The 10292-nt window shown below is 48.9% G+C and overlaps 1 protein-coding gene across 1 annotated transcript; it reads right to left on the bottom strand.

Moving 5' to 3' along the window:
- Nucleotides 1-1238: 1238 nt before the first annotated feature.
- On the bottom strand, nt 1239-9779 carry LOC147051503 (catenin beta-1). Its single transcript, XM_085917940.1, has 17 exons — nt 9634-9779; nt 6055-6106; nt 5661-5888; nt 5302-5555; nt 4986-5224; nt 4442-4643; nt 4208-4352; nt 3991-4094; nt 3785-3919; nt 3509-3712; nt 3258-3416; nt 3062-3181; nt 2847-2997; nt 2631-2752; nt 2490-2550; nt 2066-2316; nt 1239-1861 (listed from the first exon to the last, which is right to left on the bottom strand). The coding sequence occupies exons 2-16, from the start codon at nt 6065-6067 to the stop codon at nt 2102-2104; spliced, it is 2352 nt and encodes a 783-aa protein (XP_085774066.1). The 5' UTR covers nt 6068-6106; nt 9634-9779; the 3' UTR covers nt 1239-1861; nt 2066-2101.
- Between the last annotated feature and the right edge of the window lie 513 nt (nt 9780-10292).

The following is a 10292-nucleotide window of genomic DNA, read 5'->3' as shown; positions in this document are numbered from 1 at the left end:
GTTTTCTCTAATCTTATGATCAATCGGTGAGTCCACAATAGACATTCATTATCAGCAACATATGCATTAGTCCCAATGACTCACTCACACCTGCAATGCTTGCCTCCCTTCCTCCCTTCCTTCCTGCCCGCCCGCCCTTCAACAATGGCTTTTTAATTATCTTTCATTGATTTCAGGCCTTTGTTCATCTAAATCAAACATCCCGCTAACGGTTGCCAGAAATAAAGTGTGGAGTAGTTGGAGGCGGTCAATCATGTCTGCAATTTCCATCTCAGCCTTTTTTTTTTTCTCACAACTTGAAACTCGTGAGAAACGTGAAGAGAATATTCATGAAAGGAAAAAGTGAGTCAAGAAACAAGCAATTCATTGGATGAAAACCAGTTGACTTTTCATTCATCAAGTGGCACATAGTTTGTGGTCTTACTTTTATTTGGAGATGAAGTCCTTGGTCTCAAAAAGTTCTTCCTTATTTTCCTTTAGTTGATGCACCTTTCCTTTCATTTGGCTGGTGAAGCTCTGATGCCACCATCGTCATTCTCTCCGTCTACCAAATCTATGTCAACTGTTTTGCAAAAGGGTGGGGAAACTGGCTCAAGCCAATGACAATGGGTTAACGTATTTACACGAGGGCTCTCTTCTGCTGAGATGGTGATGAAGTCTGAGAGGTTCCCATTTTCTTCTAACAGGTCAAAGCAATCCATTAAAACAGTCACACATAATAACTATTGTGGTCTCTCCAAAGTGCACTGAAGTCTTTTTCCCTAAATTGTGATTTATTTATTTATTCCTTCCATCACTATTACTTTCAAGCAGTCTGGATGCCCTATGGCAGGCACCATGCTGCCTCTCACAGGCCAGATTTACTATGACATGTGGGTTGGTAGCCAGCCAACCAGCTAACCAGCCCGATTGTCAGCAAAGAGATGTGGGTTCAGTGCTGTTGGTCATCACTCGCACAGCATGCACGTTAAGCGCACTTTTCTTCCGTACACTATTAAGAGTGTGTGTGTGTGTGTGTGTGTGCGCGCGCTTCCCAAAATGTCAACGGCATCACACTGCGTGTGTGCGTGCATGCACATTGTGCTTGGCATTCCAACAATGCTTGAAGAAAAGGAGAAAAGAGTTGAATAATGAGTCCATTTTATTGTTTCAGAACACAGCAGGCTACAGCAACCACCACCACCTACCTCACTCACCTCCAACCACAATGCCCCCCCCCCCTTTTTTGTAACAGACCAATAACAGCCCTCCCTCCCTCCCTCCGTCCGTCAGCTAGGCTAGCTACACCCCCTTTGGAACAGCAGAGACACCTTAGTGTCCACCTTTAAAGCAAGAAAATAGCTCGATATTTGGACCACAACTTCCAATGTTTTATACAAAAGCTACACAATGTTACAATGCAAATGATTTACTCTAGTGTTTTGGACACCATTTCAAATGTGGTCATGTACAACATTACTTGGATGGAGCGTTATCACCAAAAACAAACAAAAACACTACCCGAGACTAAAAAAAGAAAATATAAAACTGCAAACAAAACAAAAGAGTATAAGTTTGAAGAACGGAAATCAAGCTCGCTAAAAGCATTTTGTACCATTACAGATTTCAGAGTAAAAACAAAAGACTAAAAATGGAAAAGTACATAAAAAGGGTATTTCCAAAAAAACAAAAGTGAGATCCAAGTCCATGTGCGGCATCAGGATTTCAAGTCAACCGACCATCCTCTGGTTAAAACCAGAAGCGAACTTTGTCCCAATGGAGCCCCTATAGACAGGATGGGTCATCGTCAGGCACTTTCGAAACCTCGCCTCCTCCATGTGGGAGAATCAAGATGCAGGTTCATCCAGATCACATAATACAGCTGCAAAGAAAGGAGATGGCCAGGCCAACCACCAGACCAGGTAAGTAACACGTGACAAAGACTACTCGAGCAGCGCGCAACTTGAGTGAGACAGAGCCAGCATGCGGCGGCGGCAGCAGCAGCAGCCTCATCTAGAAGCGCCGTCACGTCAGGTCAGGTCACGTCAGGTCAGGTCACGTCACGTCACGTCAGGCTGCAGCTTACCTAGTAGGAAGTGTTGAGTTATGTCGGTCTTGGGATTTACAAGTCTGTGTCAAACCAGGCCAGTTGGTTGGAGTCACCGGGTGGGAGGCCTTCAATCAGTTCCTGGGAGTGTCCCAGGTCAGGAAGGCCCTCTACCGCAGGGTAGTCTTGACCGGGGTGGTGGCCCCCGCCCAAATCATGCTCCATCATGGGCTCCATGCCCATGGAGTCTGCGCCGTAAGCTGCCGAGTGGAAGGAACGGTAGCTTGGGTCTGCGTGAAGCAGAGCGGCTGTTAGAAGCGTGTTAACAAAGCAAGCGCTCACACGGTAGTATGGACGAGCAACACGGCAAAAACACCACAAGCGCATGCCCGCGGATCAACCACCAATCGCTCCATCCCACTGAGCCGCATATACCGGGCAAGGGGCATATGAATAGACTTACCTTCTTGCCTGTAGGCCAGAGGCTCTCCCTGAGCACCAATGTCCAGGCCAAGCTCTGCAGTCTGCAGACGCAGGAGACTGGGATCAGCCTTATTACGCACAGATAGCTTCAACTTTTAAAACCGCCATCCGCTTTTCCTACTTCGTTCCAGGCCATCGGTTCCGTCCTGAAGAGTGAGCTGGTGAGCTCGACCGAGAGGCGTTTCTTGTAGTCTTGAGGCTTGTCCTCTGACATACGGAACAGAACCGCCGCTGCGTAGGTGGCTGAGAAGAGATGGCGACGGACAGGTTACTATCGAGTTCATGGAAAAGACAGCCTTCATAATCCAAATGGCATTCTTCCATCAATTGGACGTACCGACGCCTTCGTTGCGACTGTGCAAGAGCTCCGTGAGCGGGGCGGTGGCTCCCTCTGCCTCGATGGCCTCGGCGGCTTCTTTGTCCTGAGCCAGTTCGCACAGGACGCCGGCTGCCACGCGCTGGATGTTCTCGATGGGAGAATACAACAGCTGCACAGGGACAAATGAGATCTTAAAGTCACCGCCGAGGCAGGCCAGGCACTTTTCAGTTTACCTGTACAAAGAGCGGAATTGTGTTCAGCCCTCGGATGACTATTCTGTTGTGGACATCTCTGGCCAGGATGTGAAGGGCTCCAGTGCAACCCTCCACAATCTCCTCCATGCGAACTCCCTCCTAAAAATGCAAGACGCGCTCACTCCTCAAGCCGTAAAAGCGGCGCCACGTTTTTTTTTGTTTTACGGCCGCTCACCACAAACTGCTGCTGAGTGCCGCCCATGCTGGTGCGTCTCTGCGTGTCCTGGTGCGCTCGGACCAGCAGCTGAACCAGTCTGGGAATGGCTCCCTGCTCCCTCAGAGGCGCGTGGTTGGCAGGGCACAGCGCCAGATTACGGATCAGACCCACTGTCGCCTGGGGGAGGACGGCTTGCGTGTCAGACGGCTTTGAAAGAACTAAAATCAATCTATCGGCCCGCCCGCGTGCCCGCGTGCGTGCGTTTCTACCTTAATGAGCGGCCAATGCGACGGCGGATGCAACAATTTGACCACGACCGGCAGGCCATAATGCAGCCTGACTGCGTTCTGGGCCATCTCGGCATCCTGGTGTCGCGATGTCAGGTGACGCAGGGCGCAGATGGCCGGTTCTGTGATATCCTCCCTGTCCCCGGCCCGAAGCACAGTGCGGACCAGAGCCTCGATACCACCCACCTGACAAAAGGCATCCATCGCCTGGTCAGCGGCTGTACGGAAAAGCACGGAAACATTTCAATCCTCACCGACCTGGCAGACCATCATCTTGTTCTTGTAGTTGTTGCAAGTCAGGTTGGACAGGATGCCGGCCGCACAGGTCACCACATTGATGTCGTCGCTACCGAGGAGTTGCACCAGGGTCCCCAATAGACCCTCCATTCCCTCCTGTCAAAAGGTTGAAAACGGTTTGGTTCCACGCTTCAGAAGTTGCGGTTTGGTCGACCGGGCTTATTCACCTGTTTAGTGGCAGCATCCGATAAATTCCTGAGAGTCCAGAGACAGTTCTGGACCAGTCTCTGGCTTGGGTCTGTCAGGTGGAGTCCCAGAGCCTGCATTCCTCCTGAGTAAAAAGACAACCGTGAAACGAAAAGTGCAAAACACGATGACGATGACAGGCTAACTAGATAAAAGGAGTTTCCACACACAGCCTGCTGGTTGTGAGCTCAAACATACCAGCTTCTACGATAGCAGGTTTGTTGCTGGAGCACACCGACAGGACTTTGAGTACTCTACTCGTGGTCCACAACAACTTCTCATAGGTGTAAGTCCTCATGATGTTCACCAGTGCTTGGGGGCCCCCGCTGGCCAAGATTATTAACTGGAAAAAGCACAAGGTTTGGAGTGAGCTCAACATGATCACATCACATCACGTCACGTCACGGCTGAGAACGCCGGGAAGCCAGCCACCTTGCTTTCTTGGTTTCCATAGGCCAAGATTTGGAGACAATCTGTGGTGATGGCTAGGAACTTGACGTTTGTCTTGTTGAGCAGGGCCACCATTTTCTGAAGCCCACCGGCCAAACGAACCGCCATCTTAGCTCCTTCCTGGTGCAGGAGGAGGTTGTGGAGGGTGGTGATGGCATAGAAGAGGACCGAGTCCACCGGTGAACTGCAAAGCAGAAGAAAGGATTAGTGGATGACAAGACATGTGGGAAATAGCCGGCGGATTAGAAATTGTTTTCCTCTCACCGGTGACACAAATTGCCAATTCATTTGCCACTTTAGCAAGCCTACATTCATTATTTCCTGCAGTCAATACACACGGAATGCTAACAAGTCTCGGTCGTGCGTACAAATGTATTGCACAGCACGTCGCCTCGAAAAACGGAAGCGCAAGAGACGAAAATGCCCACGTTTGAACGGGATCAAGTATTTTTAGCCGGCCGGCGGCGAGCGCCGATTGTTTCGAAGCCCACACCCGCATCGTATCCACGGACGTTTGCGCACAAACCCAAGCATTTTGACGAGCGCTGGGATTCCTCCAGACTTGAAGATAGCCAGCAGCCCCTCTCTGTGATGAGAAAGGTTGTGGAGAGTCCCCGCCGTGCAGCGAGCCGTCTCCACGTCGTTTGTGTTCTGCATCGTCCTGACTATGGCCGACACCATCTGAGGGGAGCGCATGATGGCGTGACGGGAAGCTTCTTTTTTCGAGAGCTGGTGTACCATCACCGCCGCTTTGTTCACCACGACCTAGGAGTGAGGAGACATTGGCCATTAGCCGCCGCGGCGTGGCATCGCGCGGTCCGGGGCCAACGAGCGCCAACGACCTGGTCCTCGTCGTTGAGCAATTTGGTGAGCTCCGGTATGGCTCTGGTTGCCAGCTCGGCGTCGTCCTGGTAGTTGATCAGATTGACCACGGCGTGCTTGAGCATTTGAGAAGGCTCCGCTAGTCTCTGGACATTGGTAGGATTTGCCGTGTCGTATTGCGTGGAAGGAATCTGCATGCCCTCCTCGAGGGTCTCCGGGAACATTGCCGCACGCACTCGCTGGGCACGGGTCATGGCATATTGACCATCCAGGTCTGCAAGAGATAAGAAGAGGGCTGGCTTGCTTGCTTTTTTTTTTCCCCTTTTTCTCGCCCCAAATCAAGATCGAAAAGGATTTCAGCAATGAGACCGAGATTCACCTTGGACTTGATCTTGGGAGAAATTCTGGTTGAAGCCCTGCTCCCACTCATACATGACCTGGTTGTTGTCGAGGTCGTCGTCTTCGGGATTTCCTTTCCCGCTGAGGGAGGGGGCTGTGGTGGTGGCCCCGGAATGGATCCCTGAATCCAGGTAGGACTGTTGCTGCCAGTGGCTGACCGCCGCCTTCCGATCTGGCTCCATGGCCATGTCCAGCTCCATCAAATCAGCTGGAAAGAAAGCCAATTGGAGAAATCAACCGCTACATTTGGCTAATCTGGAGCGTCAGGGGGCGAACGGCTCGGTTGCGATAGCAAATCCAAATATTGTCATTAAGAGTATACGTTTGCATTTGAAAATGGATTTGTTGTGTAAGTGATGGAAGTTTTAACTCACCCTGGGAAGCCATGTTCCTTTCCTCAAACCACAGCCGTCACAGCTTCCTGATCTGAAAGAGACGGGAAAAAAGCGTCGGCCTCAGTGACCTCGTTGTTCACGATTACACCAAAAACAAGTGGCGCGAGCGCAATCCGTCCTGGTCTCTGCCCAAACGAGATGACTAGACGGGCGCCATCTTCACGTCACTTAGTCCACCCGTGCAAATTGCGGTTCACATAGGAAGGAAGGGAGGGAGGGAGGAAAGTGGCTCACTTGGTTGGTGTAAACAAAATAAGCTGTGGGAGAGAGAGAGAGAAAGGGCGTACACATTCCTCGACTGCATTTCAAGTGCAAATTGACACTGCAGCGGAACATTTGACATTGTTTTGTTGGGAACAAATGGCCAGAGTCAAAGACGGCCAATTCCCACGTAAAGTTTAGCCGAGCGACTCCAAGCAGTCACCTGACGCTATCGAGTCCCGTTCAAAAGTGGCTCAACAACAGAGGCACTCTGGCTTCCTTAGGAGCGTTCGCTTGGCACTTTGAAAGCAAGCTGTTTCCAGATGAGCACGGAAAGCCACCGCTGTGAGAAAGAAAAAGAAGACTTGCTCCTGCTTCAGTTGATGCAGGACAGCTCAATAAAGCGCTTGATTCGATAGATAGATGTGCAGCAGAGTCTGCAATTTTGAATTGCATTGCGGCACCAGCCAAAATGAGAAACAATTTGACGTATGCCGCAGCTCTAGTTGAAATTTAATAACGCGACTGCGCCATTTGGTTTTTTTCCCCAGATGGAAGCGCTTTTGTTTAAGACTTCATACATATCTACAGGGCCACCAACTATACTAACCCGCTCAAGCCAATGAATTTTTGACAGCCCTCACCACCAATGTTATTCGACACTCTTTGTAGAAAAAGCAAAAACTTACGTCGTCAGATATGGAAAGAAAATTCTTTCTACTCAATGACACAATTTAATCCCAAATCCAGGTCATATGCTAAAAGCAAAGTAGCAAAATGAAAATGTCAACAGCCCTGCCTGGCTGGGGATGGGCGGTGAAAGCTAGGGCGGTGTTTTGATGGAAATATTTGCCACCAACAAACCTATCCAACACCAGCGGCCGCATCTACTCTGATGCATTGTCGCCATTAAACTCCCGTGCAAAACGACGCGGCCGCAATCCTAAAACGGTCTTCACTCGGGCTGTCGGTATGCGGTTCCGTGCCACCAAAAATTTATTTCACCGTTCGCACGGCATCCTCGCAAGCTGGAGAAGCTCAAAGTGACTTCCGCCAAAGCCCTTCCTTCTTTAACGGGAGCCAAACACCGGACAAATCAAAGCAAATCTTTGCATCCGGCTCGGAAAGATGCGCCGAGAGAAAAACCTCGTCGTCTTTAATTGACAGCAAACAAACGGCAGCCTTACTTACCTTTACCTTCTTCAAGCTGAACGGACTCAACCGAGTCGAGGCGGTACAAGTTCCGACAACAACTGAATGGATGGATGGATAGGGCTTTCTTTGAAGCCAGCCAGATGTCAGGTCTACAATTTGCTGCCTGCTTTCAACTAGAAGCCATAAAACAGTCCTTCGTGTCTCAACACAGTCAGACTGCATGCAACATTTTCAATTCAACACAGTCAGACTGCATGAAACATTTTCAATCACTTGTGTACTTGGGTTAAAAAAAAAAAAAAAAAAAAAGAAAAACGAACAATAGTGTTCATTTATTTGTTGGCCGTTTGAATGAACTACCAAGAAGAAGAAGAATTAAAAAAGATGAATTCCAGCACTGTGCCACAATGCTTCAGAATCAATCACCTATCACATCAGATTTCAAATGTAATCCTTTACCTGTTGAAAGGCATTTAAGAAATTGACAGCACAACAACAGCGTGGAACTAAACAACAGATCTCAATTGCATGGTGGAGGTGTTCCTCCAATGAGTCCACCCAGTCAAATATTAGCCAAAAATGTGCCAAAAGTAAGACGCTTTCAACCAAACCAATTCTAGCACATACAAGTTGCTTTTGAGGTGGGTGGGAGAGAACGACTTCATGTACAATGGTTGCGTGTTAACCAAGCAATGTGCCGGCTCAGCACCGGCTGCCATCTTATGATCCCGCTCAACGGCTGCAGCCTCCGCAACACACGGTGGCCGTCCGTCTCCGGCCAAAGATGATGGATGCCACACAGACCAATACGGACGGACAGCTTTGCGCATTCTGCTATGCTAGCATTCAAAGCAGAAACTACATCTATTGGAGTCCAAATTGGAGAAAACTGTAGCGGACGTTTTGTTGGGAAACTACAACGCAGGCCTCGCTGCAGTCTTTTCAAAATTCACATCAGAACATCTGACTGACTTGAATTAAAACAGTGCCCAAAAACCAACACATGGGAACTTTTAACGCAGTTAACTAGTCAATCGAATATAAATGAAATTGCATTGCAGACGATCCTTGAATTGGGCTTTAGAATTCCAATGAATCGTCGCCTTCGTTCAAATTCAAACCAGATTCCAGTCATAGTATGCCACTAGAAGCAGCCGGGGCGGGTTGAGCTTCTCACCACTTTACAAAAGTGAGATTGAACCCAAGAAATTCATCATCATCGTGAAAGATGCCCTTTTGAATTCGGACGAAAACGGAAAGGAGGCGCCTTGGTAACTTTGGTTGCCGGCCCGTCCACGGTGGTGCTGCTGCAGCCCGTTAGTCTGTCGGTCGGTCCGCCCGCACGTCTGTCGGTCGGTCCGCCCGCCCGTTAGTCTGTCGGTCGGTCCGCCCGCTCGCTCGCCGGCCCGCCCGCCCCTCTCCCACAGCTGCCGGCTGGCCCGACTTGGTTGCTTCAACACTCCTGACTCGAATTTCACACTCAGGCTCCACCTCGTCTTTCTCCCAAAGCAACAACGGCAGGAAGGAATGTGTGGGGCTTTGTTTAAAAAAAAAAAAAAAAAAAAAAAAAAAAAAAAAACCACACACACGCCACACATGAAAACAGTGCCATTAATGGCGTCCACGTTTCAAAATGTATCCGCGATGGCTTTCGCTTTTCTTGAGTTCGAATACGGCACACGTAGCAGTTGAACACGAACAAATGTTGGCTGAAACTTTTTTTTCGACGACCGTTTGTTAACTTTGTTACGTCGTGCCCACGCATAGATTAGGAAATGCGATACCATGGAAGCAAAACAATTCTTTCCAAAAGTCTTAAAAGCATGAGTCACAAAAATGGAATGTGGCCAACAGTCCATGTACAGTTCAGTTCAGTTCAGTTCAGTTGACTGCTGGCCACGATCGTAACATTGTCGTTTATTCAGTTGAGCGGAATTCCTTCGACCGGGCTAAAAAATATAAATGCAAAAATTGCCAATTCACTTTAAGAGTGACAGCATGTCGTCAATAAATAGCCATTATCCACGCGAGGTGGTGCCTGCCGTGTCCCAAACGCCGGAAGCCCCGAGTGCAGCCGCAGCGGCAGCGGCAGCCGCAGCCGCAGCCGTAGCGGCAGCAGAGTCCCGACCGGCTCGTGTGAACAGCCGGCACTAGTCCAGTGAGAAGCGGACACGATCAGTGTAGTTTACTGTTGTTGCCTACCCGTGTTATAACGAAGCAAATTCTTCCACCTGGATTGAGATGAGATGGGATCAAATCAATCTGTAAAAAGTAGAGGAAAATGTGACGCCGAAAATCAGCGGGAGCCCACGTCCGCTCCCTTCGAAGACAGTCGCGTCTGGTCCAGATGAGTGCCGACTGGAAAATGGAAGATGGCGACGGGTTTATATAGACCGTAGAACGCCTCGCAGTGGGAATGTATCCTGCAGTCTGTTGAGCTCAAATTGAAACTGAAATCGCTAAATCTATCCATTTGATATTTTAAACACATGGAGAGTAATAATAACACAATGTAAGGAATTTGTAGGTTTTGAAATTACGCCAAATATAAGGGAAACAAGCAAAAACTATACGCTCTATCACACGAGTATGAATACACACTCAAATGAAGTTCCGGTAGACTGGGGGAGGAAAAGTAGTCCCTGAACTCGAATCACTTGAAATGCGTTGAAAATGATACTTTCCCTTTTTGTTGTTGTTGAGGAAACGTAGGTTTAATAAAACATTTTACACAATGATGTTAATTTTGTCAGCTGCCGTTTTGAGTTGTCAAGTTATTAAATTTAGACACAGAATTACAGACGCGCATCATATGGGACTTTAAAAAGGACATTACTGTTGCTTACTTTTGCTGGTCAAAA

The sequence above is a fragment of the Syngnathus leptorhynchus genome, chromosome 8 (genome assembly GCF_054491065.1).
Source record: "Syngnathus leptorhynchus isolate UIUO chromosome 8, UIUO_Slep, whole genome shotgun sequence".
Lineage (NCBI taxonomy): Eukaryota > Metazoa > Chordata > Actinopteri > Syngnathiformes > Syngnathidae > Syngnathus > Syngnathus leptorhynchus.
Note: the sequence above shows the minus strand (reverse complement) of the source record. Positions and strands in the feature narration are given on the sequence as shown.

What these genes read in the sequence shown, in the direction of transcription:
- LOC147051503 (XM_085917940.1), bottom strand. An exon ending in ACCTGCTATCGTAGAAGCTG is followed by an intron (nt 4,095 to 4,207) that starts GTATGTTTGAGC and finishes CTTTTTACTCAG; the next exon opens with GAGGAATGCAGGCTCTGGGA. An exon ending in GCACTCAGCAGCAGTTTGTG is followed by an intron (nt 3,182 to 3,257) that starts GTGAGCGGCCGT and finishes TTGCATTTTTAG; the next exon opens with GAGGGAGTTCGCATGGAGGA.